Source organism: Cherax quadricarinatus, chromosome 34, assembly GCF_038502225.1.
Source record: "Cherax quadricarinatus isolate ZL_2023a chromosome 34, ASM3850222v1, whole genome shotgun sequence".
In the NCBI taxonomy this organism is placed as follows: domain Eukaryota; kingdom Metazoa; phylum Arthropoda; class Malacostraca; order Decapoda; family Parastacidae; genus Cherax; species Cherax quadricarinatus.
The window spans coordinates 6,713,918-6,730,428 of NC_091325.1; the positions used below are offsets into that span (position 1 = coordinate 6,713,918).

The 16,511-nt window shown below is 37.7% G+C and overlaps 1 protein-coding gene across 2 annotated transcripts in view; it reads left to right on the forward strand.

Moving 5' to 3' along the window:
- Positions 1–6,709: 6,709 nt before the first annotated feature.
- Positions 6,710–16,511, forward strand: part of LOC128693744 (nonsense-mediated mRNA decay factor SMG7) — a 42,679-nt gene continuing 32,877 nt past the window's right edge. For both annotated transcript variants that reach the window (XM_053783596.2, XM_053783597.2), the window contains exons 1-7: positions 6,710–6,827; positions 11,205–11,292; positions 12,094–12,222; positions 13,130–13,248; positions 13,507–13,671; positions 14,449–14,631; positions 15,624–15,813. In XM_053783596.2, coding sequence (XP_053639571.2) covers positions 6,802–6,827; positions 11,205–11,292; positions 12,094–12,222; positions 13,130–13,248; positions 13,507–13,671; positions 14,449–14,631; positions 15,624–15,813 — 900 coding nt within the window. In that variant the 5' untranslated portion in view covers positions 6,710–6,801. The remainder of the gene's footprint in view (positions 6,828–11,204; positions 11,293–12,093; positions 12,223–13,129; positions 13,249–13,506; positions 13,672–14,448; positions 14,632–15,623; positions 15,814–16,511) is intronic.

Below are 16,511 nucleotides of genomic sequence, written 5' to 3' on the forward strand. Positions count from 1 at the left end.
TAATATAATACTAAAACACATTATGCAAGTAATGAGTGAGGAAGACTTCACTTGTTTTATTGATTTATTAATTTCATGAATGGAACATAATAAGGATAAGATAACAGTGCTGTAAAACCCTTGTCGGTTTAGCACCTGGTTATGATTATAATTATAATTATTATTATTATTATTATTATAATCAAGGGGGAAGCGCTAAACCCGGAGGATTATACAGCGCCTGGGGGGGGGATGTGGAAGGCATTCAGGCTTAATTCGAGGAACTGGAGCACAGATCCAATTCCCTAAATCAAGAGCCCCTCACCAACATCAAGGAACCTTCCTTGAGGGGATAATTATAATGAGGTAAGTGATATTACCAAACAATAAGGAAATTAATCAATTTCATTAATAAAGCAATTGTTTTACTGACTAGCGAATCATCTCCCCAGTGTGGTGAGGAGCATGATTTTCAGGGCCCTTCATGTGGGTTTCCCAAGGCAGTGCCTCATCCAAGGAATTAGGATTGCCCTCTTCCTGGGATCCAACCTGAATGCTTCCCATTTCACCAGGCTCTATATGACCCTTGAGGATTAAGAGCTTTCCCTTAAATGTAATAATAATTTAGTATTTGCTAATACATTTTTACCCCCTACTGGTCAATATCATATAACAAGCTTATACAATATATTTAACACCAGTCTCAGATTTTCACTCAGCAGACAACACTGAGCTGAGGGGGGAAAAAATCAGAGGACTCCACTAGAAAGATGTCGCAGTGACTTTATTGGATTATCATCAAATATAATCATCATAAATCAAGTATAATTTTCATCAGCAGTAGCTGACACTGTTGCTGCTGACACTTGCTGCTGCTGACACTGTTGCTGCTGACGACAATGTTGCTGCTGCTGTTGCTGCTGCTAACAACTGGCTACTATAGTAAGAGGTTTGGACCGTCCAGCTCACACTTCTTGTATAATTCACGTTTCACTTAGCTAGCCTTATAATTAATACTTAAACATGGAAAACTTCCCACAAATTGTATTCACTTTATTTAACCTGACCCGGCATAGATACAGTTGGACTTTATTATATTAATAATGTAGATGCAATAATGCGATAAACCTATTATATACGAGTAAAGAATTCCGGACACATATATTTAGTAAGTTTTAATTTAGATTTTGCTGTATAGTCCTTGTGGCTTAGCGCTTCTTTTTTATTATAATAATTAATTTAGATTTGGACATATATATATATATATATATATATATATATATATGTATATATATATATATATATAAATATTTTGGTAGTAGGTTGGTAGACAGCAACCACCCAGGGAAGTACTACCGTCCTGCCAGATGACTGTGAAACAAAAACCTGTAACTGTTTTGCATGATGGTAGGATTGCTGGCTTCTTTTTCTGTCTCATAAACACGCTAAGATAACAGGGATATCTTGCTACTCCTACTTACACTTTGGTCACACTTCACAGACACGCACATGCATATATATATATACATACATCTAGGTTTTTCTCCTTTTTCTAAATAGCTCTTGTTCTTTTTTTATTTCTTCTATTGTCCATGGGGAAGTGGAAAAGAATCTTTCCTCCGTAAGCCATGCGTGTCGTATGAGGCGACTAAAATGCCGGGAGCAATGGGCTAGTAACCCCTTCTCCTGTATACAATTACTAAAAAAGAGAAGAAGAAAAACTTTATAAAACTGGGTTGCTTAAATGTGCGTGGATGTAGTGCGGATGACAAGAAACAGATGATTGCTGATGTTATGAATGAAAAGAAGTTGGATGTCCTGGCCCTAAGCGAAACAAAGCTGAAGGGGGTAGGAGAGTTTCAGTGGGGGGAAATAAATGGGATTAAATCTGGAGTATCTGAGAGAGTTAGAGCAAAGGAAGGGGTAGCAGTAATGTTAAATGATCAGTTATGGAAGGAGAAAAGAGAATATGAATGTGTAAATTCAAGAATTATGTGGATTAAAGTAAAGGTTGGATGCGAGAAGTGGGTCATAATAAGCGTGTATGCACCTGGAGAAGAGAGGAATGCAGAGGAGAGAGAGAGATTTTGGGAGATGTTAAGTGAATGTATAGGAGCCTTTGAACCAAGTGAGAGAGTAATTGTGGTAGGGGACTTGAATGCTAAAGTAGGAGAAACTTTTAGAGAGGGTGTGGTAGGTAAGTTTGGGGTGCCAGGTGTAAATGATAATGGGAGCCCTTTGATTGAACTTTGTATAGAAAGGGGTTTAGTTATAGGTAATACATATTTTAAGAAAAAGAGGATAAATAAGTATACACGATATGATGTAGGGCGAAATGACAGTAGTTTGTTGGATTATGTATTGGTAGATAAAAGACTGTTGAGTAGACTTCAGGATGTACATGTTTATAGAGGGGCCACAGATATATCAGATCACTTTCTAGTTGTAGCTACACTGAGAGTAAAAGGTAGATGGGATACAAGGAGAATAGAAGCATCAGGGAAGAGAGAGGTGAAGGTTTATAAACTAAAAGAGGAGGCAGTTAGGGTAAGATATAAACAGCTATTGGAGGATAGATGGGCTAATGAGAGCATAGGCAATGGGGTCGAAGAGGTATGGGGTAGGTTTAAAAATGTAGTGTTAGAGTGTTCAGCAGAAGTTTGTGGTTACAGGAAAGTGGGTGCAGGAGGGAAGAGGAGCGATTGGTGGAATGATGATGTAAAGAGAGTAGTAAGGGAGAAAAAGTTAGCATATGAGAAGTTTTTACAAAGTAGAAGTGATGCAAGGAGGGAAGAGTATATGGAGAAAAAGAGAGAAGTTAAGAGAGTGGTGAAGCAATGTAAAAAGAGAGCAAATGAGAGAGTGGGTGAGATGTTATCAACAAATTTTGTTGAAAATAAGAAAAAGTTTTGGAGTGAGATTAACAAGTTAAGAAAGCCTAGAGAACAAATGGATTTGTCAGTTAAAAATAGGAGAGGAGAGTTATTAAATGGAGAGTTAGAGGTATTGGGAAGATGGAAGGAATATTTTGAGGAATTGTTAAATGTTGATGAAGATAGGGAAGCTGTGATTTCGTGTATAGGGCGGGGAGGAGTAACATCTTGTGGGAGTGAGGAGGAGCCAGTTGTGAGTGTGGGGGAAGTTCGTGAGGCAGTAGGTAAAATGAAAGGGGGTAAGGCAGCCGGGATTGATGGGATAAAGATAGAAATGTTAAAAGCAGGTGGGGATATAGTTTTGGAGTGGTTGGTGCAATTATTTAATAAATGTATGGAAGAAGGTAAGGTACCTAGGGATTGGCAGAGAGCATGCATAGTTCCTTTGTATAAAGGCAAAGGGGATAAAAGAGAGTGCAAAAATTATAGGGGGATAAGTCTGTTGAGTGTACCTGGTAAAGTGTATGGTAGAGTTATAATTGAAAGAATTAAGAGTAAGACGGAGAATAGGATAGCAGATGAACAAGGAGGCTTTAGGAAAGGTAGGGGGTGTGTGGACCAGGTGTTTACAGTGAAACATATAAGTGAACAGTATTTAGATAAGGCTAAAGAGGTCTTTGTGGCATTTATGGATTTGGAAAAGGCGTATGACAGGGTGGATAGGGGGGCAATGTGGCAGATGTTGCAAGTGTATGGTGTAGGAGGTAGGTTACTGAAAGCAGTGAAGAGTTTTTACGAGGATAGTGAGGCTCAAGTTAGAGTATGTAGGAAAGAGGGAAATTTTTTCCCAGTAAAAGTAGGCCTTAGACAAGGATGTGTGATGTCACCGTGGTTGTTTAATATATTTATAGATGGGGTTGTAAGAGAAGTAAATGCGAGGGTCTTGGCAAGAGGCGTGGAGTTAAAAGATAAAGAATCACACACAAAGTGGGAGTTGTCACAGCTGCTCTTTGCTGATGACACTGTGCTCTTGGGAGATTCTGAAGAGAAGTTGCAGAGATTGGTGGATGAATTTGGTAGGGTGTGCAAAAGAAGAAAATTAAAGGTGAATACAGGAAAGAGTAAGGTTATGAGGATAACAAAAAGATTAGGTGATGAAAGATTGAATATCAGATTGGAGGGAGAGAGTATGGAGGAGGTGAACGTATTCAGATATTTGGGAGTGGACGTGTCAGCAGATGGGTCTATGAAAGATGAGGTGAATCATAGAATTGATGAGGGAAAAAGAGTGAGTGGTGCACTTAGGAGTCTGTGGAGACAAAGAACTTTGTCCTTGGAGGCAAAGAGGGGAATGTATGAGAGTATAGTTTTACCAACGCTCTTATATGGGTGTGAAGCGTGGGTGATGAATGTTGCAGCGAGGAGAAGGCTGGAGGCAGTGGAGATGTCATGTCTGAGGGCAATGTGTGGTGTGAATATAATGCAGAGAATTCGTAGTTTGGAAGTTAGGAGGAGGTGCGGGATTACCAAAACTGTTGTCCAGAGGGCTGAGGAAGGGTTGTTGAGGTGGTTCGGACATGTAGAGAGAATGGAGCGAAACAGAATGACTTCAAGAGTGTATCAGTCTGTAGTGGAAGGAAGGCGGGGTAGGGGTCGGCCTAGGAAGGGTTGGAGGGAGGGGGTAAAGGAGGTTTTGTGTGCGAGGGGCTTGGACTTCCAGCAGGCATGCGTGAGCGTGTTTGATAGGAGTGAATGGAGACAAATGGTTTTTAATACTTGACGTGCTGTTGGAGTGTGAGCAAAGTAACATTTATGAAGGGATTCAGGGAAACCGGCAGGCCGGACTTGAGTCCTGGAGATGGGAAGTACAGTGCCTGCACTCTGAAGGAGGGGTGTTAATGTTGCAGTTTAAAAACTGTAGTGTAAAGCACCCTTCTGGCAAGACAGTGATGGAGTGAATGATGGTGAAAGTTTTTCTTTTTCGGGCCACCCTGCCTTGGTGGGAATCGGCCGGTGTGATAATAAAAAAAAATAAAAAATAATATATATATATATATATATATATATATATATATATATATATATATATAGGATAATAGGACCCTAATGGAAATAAGTGACTTTGGCTTTCGGAGTTATCCTAGATAATTCTACTTACGTGTACCTGTGCCTAAATGAGTTTAATTAAAGAGGCGTATTTCCGCGTATATAAGAACATAAAGAATGAACACTGCAGCAGGCCTACTGGCCCATGCGAGGCAGGTCCAAGTCACCTCGCGGCTTAAACCAATGACCGACCTAGTCAGGTCAGGTCCCATCCACTTAAGGAAGGAGTATATACGTAAGAATTTACTTTTATCCCCATTTTAGAGACTGAAGTGTTCTTGTTCTGGTGAAAAAGTTACAAGCAGCTTTAAATGGCCCTAGTGCAGTCAATAGACTTTAAATCCCATTAAACCCCCCAAAAAATGTTTTTACAAATATCTAAAGAGGCCACAGATGGTATAGGTACATGAATAAAATGACATTCATTTACTGGGTAGGGTAAATTCAGCTCTTGTTTTGAAAGTAATGATAACAGCCCGTGAGAACCTCACATCTGAGGACATCTTCACACTGGCGTGGCCAAATTTCTCTACCATAATATACCTGAGTGACGTCTCTCACAGGACAGCCAAGAATGGCCCTCACTGTGAAAATAACTGGCAACTATTATCCTCTCTCTCTCTCTCTCTCTCTCTCTCTCTCTCTCTCTCTCTCTCTCTCTCTCTCTCTCTCTCTCTCTCTCTCTCTCTCTCTCTCTCTCTCTCTCTCTCTCTCTCTCTCTCTCTCTCTCTCTCTCTCTCTCTCTCTCTCTCTCTCTCTCTCTCTATATCCATTCATATCTATTATTCTGATTAAATATTATGAATACATGGCAGTTACACTTTCCTATATAATGTAAATACGGTACGTTCACCGAGTTAATGTATTTGGGAAATACACATTTGCAAGTTAAATATATGCATTTTTAAATACAATGTCTTAAGAGTTGACAAAACATTGTTAATATTATTTAAAGTATGACAAGGGCTTTAATAATCTCGATTTTACGACGAAAAATTACATTGTAGAGATGGAAATAAGTCACTTGAACTTTTTTTGAGGGGGGGGCGGGCAGTTATCCTAGGTAATTTACACATACGTTACTATGTATGATAATTTATGTAGCTGTATTTATGTGTACCTGTAACTTACCCTAAAGGAATTAAGTCAATTTGACCTTTTCTTTGTGTTAACCTAGGTACACATTTTACAACGTATGATAATTTGTTTAATTAACTATATTTATGTATACTCTTACCTGAATAAGCTTACTAACTTACTTACCTTCAATGGAAATAAGTCATTTTGGCTTTTTTTGTGGGTTATCCTGGGTAATCTACACATACGTTACTATGTATGATAATTTATATAACTATTTGTGTGTATCTGTACCTAAATAAACTTAAATATTTCCCTACCAAGAGGAACTTGCCCAATGGAAATAACTCGAGAATCCCAATGGAAATAAGCCACTTTGACTTTTTTGGGTTATCCTGGTTAACGTATATATGTTAATAATTAAGATAATTTCTGTAATTGTACTTATATGTACCTGTACTTATATAAACTTACATACTTAAGCAAGAGAAACTTGCCCAATGGAAACAACTCAAAGATCCCAATGGAAATAAGCCACTTCGACATTTATTTGAGCTTACCCAATTTAATTTACATCTACATTACAATGCATGATAATTTCCGTAACTGGATTTACGTGTATCTATGGCCAAATAAACCTACATATTTATTTAGCAAAGAGGAACTTGGCAGACGGTGAAAATAACATGTAAACATGGCAGACGAAGTTTGCACAATGCAATGAGAGAGACGAACACCTGAGCCAACGTCTCGCCTTTTACATGAGATGAAAACTGCTAGTCAGCTCCTAAGGTGGGTCCTGGGCAGCAGTACTGCTGATCTGTGGCTGTGATGTGAGGGGGAGAGGAACAGGGACGTGGAATGAATGGAGGAGATAGGGAGGAAGAGGAGAGTGGTGGGATGGGAAGGAGAGGAGAAGGAAAGTAGAGGAGAGAGAGGTGGGGAGTGGGAGTGAATAGGAGGAGAGGGATGGGAAGGGTTGGGGAGGAGAGGGTTGCAGAGAGAGGTGGTATTGAGGGATGAAGAGAGGAAGAAAGCAGAGGAGAAAGGTGGGAAGTGAGGAAGAAGAGATTGAGGGAGAGGAGAGAGGAAGGAAGTGGAGGAGAAGAGAAGGGAATAGAGGAGAGAGGAAGGAAGTGGAGGAGAAGAGAAGGGAATAGAGGAGAGAGGTGGGAAGTGAAAGATGGGATTGAAGAGGAGGATAGTGGTGGGAAGTGAAGCAGATGGGATTGAAGATGACAGAAGAGAGATATGGAAAGTGAAGATGAGATTGAAGGAGAGGAGAGAGAAAGGAGGTGAAGAAGAGGAGAGAAGAAAGTAGTAAAGGAGAGGAAAGAAGTTGGGAAGTGGTGAAACTAATTAGCTTGTACCAATGACATTCCTATAACAGGTTATGAGTTTTTCTTTTATTGCCCTCGCAGCCCTGCCTGGGCCCACGCTTCTATGATGAATTCCTGTTTACCCAGGTTGTTGCTGTTGGTTGCCAGCTAGCCCATGTGGCCATCACAGCCTGGTTGACCTGGCACATTGCAGATGTAGTTGTCCACTTTTTTTTTCTTTAAAATCTTTGCACCTGTCCTGGCAACTTTTTCAATATCTTCAATAGTTGCGACCAACGGATGTTAACACTGTGTTCTCTTATTTTGCCTGTGGTGTCCCTGTGTTTCACCACAATGACCATCAAGTTATTTTCCATTGCTCACTTGAAGACTGATAATATCTGCTTACAGTATTTCCATATCTTGTACAGAGGTCACTTTTGTTCTCCTTTATTTCCTATCTCACTACCTGGATACTTTATTAATAGCTCTATAACTGGCTCCATCATTAGGCAGTTTTGCTGATCTAATGCTGCATAACTTGCATTTAAAAAGAAAATTTTCCTTGGTGGAAACCTTAGATTAGATACTGAAGCTATTACAGTTGTCATAAAAAGAGGTAATAGATACTTTTGTCTTAAAAAATAAGAATATGACCCTTCTACTCGAAGTGAAGAATATATACACCAAGAGGTGTGTATATCTCAGTGTATATACGGTGAGAGTTTACTTTGATCTTCATTTTAGGTATGGCAGCTTTAATAACCCTCATGTAGTTGATACTCAAAAAATAATAAATGAGTCAACTATTAATTCTGCCTGACACAGTATGTGTCAGGCAGAAGTAGTAGTTTCATCTTGGGGTTCCGTCGGCACTCCCACTTCCAAGATGTTCAGCTTAATTCTTTGTGAGATCAACATTTTTACATTCTGAGTAACCTGGTCATAGCAACTATTCTTTCATAGGTGGTGACAGGTTCATGCAGTATTACAGCTGTGTATTTACTTGTGAACCACAAGTTGAGTATGTTTAGTTAAGTTACTTTATTTGAATAGTGATATGTTAAGTGAAATATAAATAATAATAATAGTAATAATAATTACATAATAATGTCTTTCTTTTTTTTTTTTTTTTTGATCACTCTGCCTCAGTGGGAGATGGCGAGTGTGTAAAAAAATATATATATACAGTGGAGCCTCGGTACTCGAACTTAATTCGTTCTGGAAGGCTGTTCGAATGCCGATCTGTTCAAGTACCAAACAAATTTTTCCCAACCAATTTTCTTTTTGGTTGGCTGTTATCAATAATCTTCATAGGCCCCATGGTGACTTATTTATACAAATAATATAAAAAACACCAAAAATGCAAAGAAACCTGAAATAGTTTATAGCGAAGTTCTGGCAGGTCGTGTCTGTTTGGTCGAGTGCTGAGCAAATAGTTGGCTACCAAGCGATTTTTTTTTTTTTGCCAAACAAAGCGTTTGAATATCAAACTGTTCAAGAAGGGAGTTGTTCGAGTACTGAGGTTCCACTGTATATCTTTATCTGGACTGATGTCCCTATGTTGTATAAACACATTTTTACAAGTGTGAGACATACAGTATTGTATTGATACGTTAAATTAACTTTTATATTATGACTTTCCCCAAAATGCTACACACCTTATGGGTTTTGCAAAAGAAAATTATATGCTGTACATTGTATAAGAATTCTAAATAAATAGTTTCATATGTATTCGGAAAAAAGTTCCCTAGTACACAGTAATTAAACAAATTTAAAAGAAAAACTCATGTAATTTATATAAATTATTATTATTCAATATAAATTTGTATTGATTTTTATTATTATTAATGTATTCTTTGCTGAGCACGTCTCTTCGCCGTGCTATGTTAGCTCATAGCTATTCACTTACATCATTTTTAAATAAATAATTATTTTTATGTTGAAGTACAGCCTCTCCTCACTTAGCGATGTACTCATTTACCGACACCTCGGACTTACAATGGGCTCTCTGACCAGTATTCATGCCTAAATAATGTATATTAGAGCTGATTTCCTTTATTCTGTTTATTTCAATGTACAGTACACTACTGTATAAACATTTAAAAATATACCAGTAATGTTATAAATGGTGCAAAAGTGACATTAAAACAATATCAAAGATGGTTGACACAAACTCATTACCATTATAGTATGCTCCTCACTTAATGATGAATTCGTTTAACGCTGTGGTCTTAGGAACGGAACTTCGTTGTTAAGTGAGGAGAGGCTGTACATGTATATATTTGCTTGAAATGCAAAATTGTTACTGGTATTATCACTGTATAAATTTTAATAGCATAAACTAGATATGGTCTGAAAATCTACTTAATAGTATCAGAGCCATTACTGATAACATTTATGCTTGTGTTCCACCTCAGTTTTACAATGAAATATATACCTTGTTAATACCAGATAGATTTTTAATATGTATTCTCATAATTATTATATTATACAGGTAGTTATTAATTTCTACTACATAATAATCCTTATACTGTTACCCTACTCCAGTTTTTGTGACATTATCTGTATAGAGTATTGGAGTGTTAACATCTTACTGTAATTGTTTAATTTTCCTGGTACTTAGCATTAGTATTACAGTGGACCCCCGACTTACAATATTAATCCGTTCCTGAGAGCATATCGTAAGACAAAATTATCGTAAGTCAAATTAATTTTCCCCATAAGAAATAATGGTAATCATATTAATCCGTTCAAGACACCCAAAAGTATAAAAAAAAAATTTTTTACCACATGAAATATACATTTTCCTACACACAAAAAGGAGGATACATGCACAATATATATTGTGCATATACTAGTGTACTAAATGAAGAATAAATGACACTTACCTTTACTGAAGATGTAGTGATGAAATACTGTGTCCTGGGAGTGCCTTTTCTTCCTGAGTAATGTAGGTCCTGTTTGGCATTTTCTTCCAGAACAGGCCTTATCACACTGTGTATGCCACTATGATTCTTAAATCTCTCAAGCCAGCCTTTGCTGGCCTTAAATTTACCAATATGAGCACTAGTTCCAGGCATTTTTTCCTGTTCAACTGGGTGTTAGTCGGCTGGTGTGGGTCGCATCCTGGGGGACAAGATTAAGGACCCCAATGGAAATAATTAGACAGGCCTCGATGATACACTGGCTTTCTTGGGTTATCCTGGGTGGCTAACCCTCTGGGGTTAATTGTTTCTCGGTATTCTCGATAAGCCACACCAATAACAGTCTCTCCACATCTTTGAGTAGTACAGCTGACCGTGGTACGAATGATGTAAGTCGAATTTTTCAACGTGTGTCAGGGTCAAATTTTTACGCTGATTAGCATCGTAAGTCGGTTTTAACGTAAGTTGAGGACATTGTAAGTTGGGGGTCCACTGCATTATGGGTTTTTTTTTTTTTTGTTAATACCAACTTGCAATTCAGCTTTTTCTTAATATCTTTTAACCATAGCTCTGTAAAGTATGTTACATTATTATTTTTATCCATAATCTGGAAATTCTTTATAAAATATTTAAAACTTGAGTTTTTGTATAATTGTTAGCTGCTTCTGAAATGCCATGCATATTAGATTACTTGTAGTGTATTAGTGGAAATAAAAAAAATTCGTAATGCAGTAGTATTTTACGTTATGGTTAAAAATGGTAGCACCCATTTTATTGATGTTCGATGCATCTTATTGCCTCTATCTTTGTTGGCTTATGATGTTTTCAATGTTCACAGCTGTTTCAAAAAGTTTCTGTACCTTAATGATGTAATTAACAAGAGATTTTAATAAAAAGAAATATTACTTCCCTCTTTGATGCAGGGAGGCTGAGGGTCTGAAGAGTCGTCTTAATACTTGTACCCCACTAGTGGGCAACAATGAGGCCTGGGCCGTCCAACACCAACTTCAGGTTTGTTATATCAATAGCTCTTTTTTTCTTTTTTTTCTTTTTCTTGTTATGCCACTCACACTTTTATTATACCAGTCACTCTTGTTATACCAGTCTTTTGTCCATGATAATGCTGCACTGCTACACTACAGATATCTTGATATGCCTCTTCAGTTTACATTATGTTAAGACAGTGCCAGTCAGTCTGTTGTGGACACCACATTCTTTTCAGATTTTGGGGCTCTGCTAGTTATAAAATAAAGCACATATGTAATATTCTTATTTTGGGATAAATAGTGAAGCAAGGAATGTCAGGAGTTATTATAAATAGAGCTGACTTCCACTTTTAAATTTTTTTTCAGAAGTACTATCCATGAAACATGAAGAAAATTCCATGTAAGAGAGATTGAAACTTGTGTTTGGGGATCCCTTGGTTTACCAGTCAAGCCCACAGGTTTTATAAATAAAAATTTGTTTTTTTTGCTTATCATTTTCAACTCTGTTAGGCATAAAATGATTTTGATTTTTTTTTTTTTTTGAGTGGAGGGGATTTAGCATTTTTTTCCACTGAGGTTCATCTCTTGATTTTGGGTTCATTATACTGTATTATTTGTGGAAATTTTTTCTTTCTCTATCAAGAGGTGCTTTTATCATCAAACTTTTAGTGTAAATGATTTTAACTAGTCTGATTTCCAGGTACACTTATTTTATGGTATTATAATAGTTTGACTTTTTTTTCTTAAACTCTTCACATGTGCTCTAGCTACATTTGGCCAATCTTCAGTATTGTAGTGCACTAAGGTGCCACACTGCTGCTTTCAGGTGGTGTGTGGGCAGCTTTTGGTCCACTGGATTGAGGCGGCCCTGGACCATGGAGTGGAGCGTGACTTGTGGAACCTGGGCTTTAGGAACACCATAACACAGCTCCAAGCTCAAGCAAAGGATAAACAGGTGTGGAGGCAAAATGCTTGGCATTTTTTTTATATACTTCAGAACTAGCCAAATTGATGTGCTTACATCACTGACTCCAGTATTATGCCAGGAAATTCCTATATCCTTGAATCACACTACAGACATTTTAGATACATTCCTGGAGGAGTACTTAGAACATCATCTCAACTAATTATTAATGTTTGTTTGACTTCATTCTGGAGCAAAAGTTACCTTATTGTATTGGGATACAAGAAAGCAGGGAACAAATAAGGAATGCATTTAGCAAGCACGTATGAGCCTACTTCCAGCCTTAATCTGATTATCCCCTCAGGGAATGGTCCTTGATGCCTTTAAGGGGCTCTTGATATAAGGAATTGGGCCTGTTTTCCCTTCCCATGGATCAAACCTGGAGTTTCATGACTCACTTACCATGAGTTTTAACCCTACCGATACCATGGTTTGGTTGTCGCTGATTTGCTAGGAGGTTCCTCAGGTATAATGTTATTATATTTCTTTTGGGGTTATTTCCTCTCTAATGCTCTCTGTTTTTCTCTCTGCTGTGCAAAACAGAATGACTCATATGGGATTAGTGCTTTCAGTGAATACTGTACAAGAATGATTTAATTACTACTGGAGCACCCATAGAGCCCACAGAAAGTTCCATTATTAGCACAGTGATTTTTTTTTTAGCTGATGTAGTATATTTTAATCTTAGTACTGTATTAGCTTGTGTGAATGGGTATGTGTGTGGTATGTGTATGTGTGTGAGTGTAGAATCTTTTATTGCATGGTTTTAAAGTTTTTGGTCCTAGCACCTTGCAAATTTGAAAACAAATTAGTTCCCAAATTTAATGAAAGAAAAAATGGATTGGGATGCACGAAATACTGATGTGTTTTGAATTAACATCTGGAATTTTATTTCCAGGGAAGCTCAAGTGAAGCACGTGATATGTTGAATTGGTTTCTCAACTCTGCCAGTGGCTTCTACTTGCAGCTTTTCAATCAAATATGCTCAGAATATGGCCTTGACTTGCCATTTCGAAGGTTAGATTCAGTTTTTGATTGTGTGAAAATGTTTTAAGAAATCCTACTGTTCCTCAGTGGAACAGCAGGATTTCTTAACTTAGAGGGGTATATTTTTTCAAGTGCTTTTTATATGGAACAAGAATTGGATATATTTTCTATGCTGTGCTAATAATGCATAAGGATATTTTTCTTTTTTGTAATAGCACAGGACAAGGAGTTACCAGCCTCTTGCATCTATATTAGAATTCAGGAGCATTGATATTCTCTCTAATACAGGAAAGACAGCATATACGGTGCTGTAGATCTCAATGGGTCTACGCAGGGCAAGTCCAAAGTGAGCAGTCTGAAGAATGCCCTCTACTTGTGCCAGTACTGCCTTGTGCATCTCGGTGACCTAGCAAGATATCGCCACCAGGCCAAGCAAGCTGAGACCTATTACAGGTGAGTTAGATTTTTCATATGTTACTCGTTGGGGTTGCTAGATTATTTTTTTTTTGTCACAGTGCCATCTCCCACCAAAGCAGAGTGACCCAAAAGAGAAGACAGTGTGAAGATTTTCATCTTTTTACATTTAGGAATTTATACAGAAGGGGTTACTAGCTCCCATCTCCTGTGCTAAATTATTACAGTATTATATTTACACGAAGCACTGAACATGTGTACTTTATTCAGTGTAGAGATTAGCGAAGGTTTAATTCTCCATCCATTAAGTGTGAGACAGACATGCTACTCTTACATCGTTAGAATATGTGAGAGATGAAAGAAATAAGCTTAGATATGGAAGGAGTGTAAAATAGTCTGTTGAAAAGTAAGGGTTCCATGGGTACAGTAAGAGAATGATGTCATTATGTGAACTCTCAGAACTCATCAAAGGTATATCAAAGGCATATCAAAGGCATATCAGCAGATGTCCGAAATATTGCTGGAACAAGTGTAGAAGGTTTAAAAAAAATTAATTAGATTGCTACCTATGCCAGATCAACCAGGCTGTGTGGGCCAGTGGGCTGCCAATAGCAACAATTTGAGTGAAGAGGCAATCAACAGAAAAACCTAGCCCTAGGTTAGCTGATGTTAATTATTAGCTAAATCACTTGCCAGAGATTAGGAGGCATTGCTATTGAGTTTGAATCCAATGATTGCTTCATCATAATTTTGATGAAGCAGAAAATTGTATACTATGACACAGGTGTATGTTTCTGTATTGCTGGATTTTTGCAGACATGCAGTAATGGTGGCCCCTACCAGTGGTCATCCATATAATCAACTTGCCCTTTTGGAAGCTGGACGAGGCAACCGTCTGGCAGCAGTGGCACTGTATGTACGGGCCATGTGTGTGCCTTGTCCCTTCCCCGGTGCTCCTGCTAACCTTACACAGACTCTCTCCAAGTTGCTCGCCTCCAAGTGAGTACATCATTGTCACTTTTAGAAATTGCTTAGTGTTTTTTTTTCTGAGTAAAGACATAATGCCAACAAGTGGTAAGTAAATAGACACTAAACACCGTGAAATCTCTACTGGTTCAACATTTCATGCACAAGTGAGCTTTTATCTTGTCCATGGAACAGTGTATTAGGGAAATTGGGGCAGGTGGTCAGATGTAATTTTAAAATATAGATGGGAGAAATATATGCGAAAGAGCTGGATTTGAATAAGACCTGCTTAGCTTGTGCTAGTTATTTTTTTTTAATTTTGATTATAAGTGTGTAGAAAAAGGCAGCCACATTGGTTTCAATTTTAAGTTTGTTGGAAAAAGACAACCACCTCTTGCTGCCACCCTTACGGCAGTAATATTTTTCTCTTTTTAACTCGCTGGCCATCTCCCACTATGGTAGGGTGACCCCCCAAAAAAACTTTCACCGTCATTTACACTATCACCGTCTTACCAAAGGCATGCAGATATGACAGCTTAGAGGTCCCTCTAAACTGCTCACTATAAAGAAATTGGTTAATCCACATAGACAGTTTTTGGAACATTTGGATAATACAGGCATTCCCCGCTTTACAGCACTTCACTGTATGTATCATGTTTCACTAATACAGTACAGCCATTTTCATTTATATCTATTCTTTATTTATACAGACTTCCTATGATAAATATATTCACCACTCACTATAAGCTAAAGATGAAAATATTTTAAGGTAAGTTATGTGTGTACTGTATATGCATTTTTTTAGGCCTAGCTATAATGCTCACTTAATATCTGATAGTGTAAACATGTTATAAGCTTTTATATGCACTTGAAAGTGAAAAAAGGCTATGATTCACTTTACAGTGGTAGGCTGGAACCTAACCTGCTGTTTAAGAAGGGTCCTCCTGTACAAGTTTTACAGTAAATTAATTATTGGTGTTAAAAAAAAGTTACCTATACTTAATATTAAATTTGTACTTGTGCAGTAGCAGCCGTGAATTGAGTGGGTCAACACGAGTCACTGGAGAGGAGTACACCAACCTCTTTCTTCAGTGCCATGCCCAGTTGTACCTTCACGGTGATGCCACCAGCGCTCGAGAGGCTCTTCCAACTCTTTGCTCTGCCCTCTCCACCCTGGTCGCTACTAATGCCTTCACCAGAACCAGTCTCATTCAGGTACATAAAGAAACATTGAACCATTTTTATACAAATGTACCTGTATGTGTGAAAAATTGCCACAGTGAAAAAATAACGGGTTGGGATTATACGAGTACTGTCATGCATTTATAAACAGCTACCTGTGATTTTGAAAATGTGTGTGTCAAAACATGAAAGTGCATTTTATAGTTATTTCTTTCCAACAGTCTGTGTATTTAAATTTCTAATGCTTTATTCTTGATTAAGTTGCTTGAAATAAAAACAACAGTACTCTGTGTTCAAGGGGAATATTCCATTTCACCTGGTTTCATGTTTCATAAACTCAGAACTATTCTTTTTTGTACTTTATAACTTTCTTGGTGAAAGACTACCAATGTAGTAAACAGAATTCATAAATCTGATTGCCTTTCCATTAAATTGTGTTCCATCGTTGCTGTGCACCCTGTCATATTTTATGTACTGTGTTCTAATCTTTCTGCCTTGTGAGAGTGGTACATCCTCCAAGATGGATGCATAAGCATAATTCATGCAGAATAAACTGAATACTGGCACCTTAGCAACCAATTTTTTTCAGAAACTGGCATTGTAATTTTTTTTTTTTATAAACCATCACTTAAACTTGTATATTAGAAAAAACTAGCATAGTTTTTTGAGGCTGCATACTTGAGGAATCAGCTTATTTGACGATTCTATGAGGAACTGGAATGTCTTTAGGT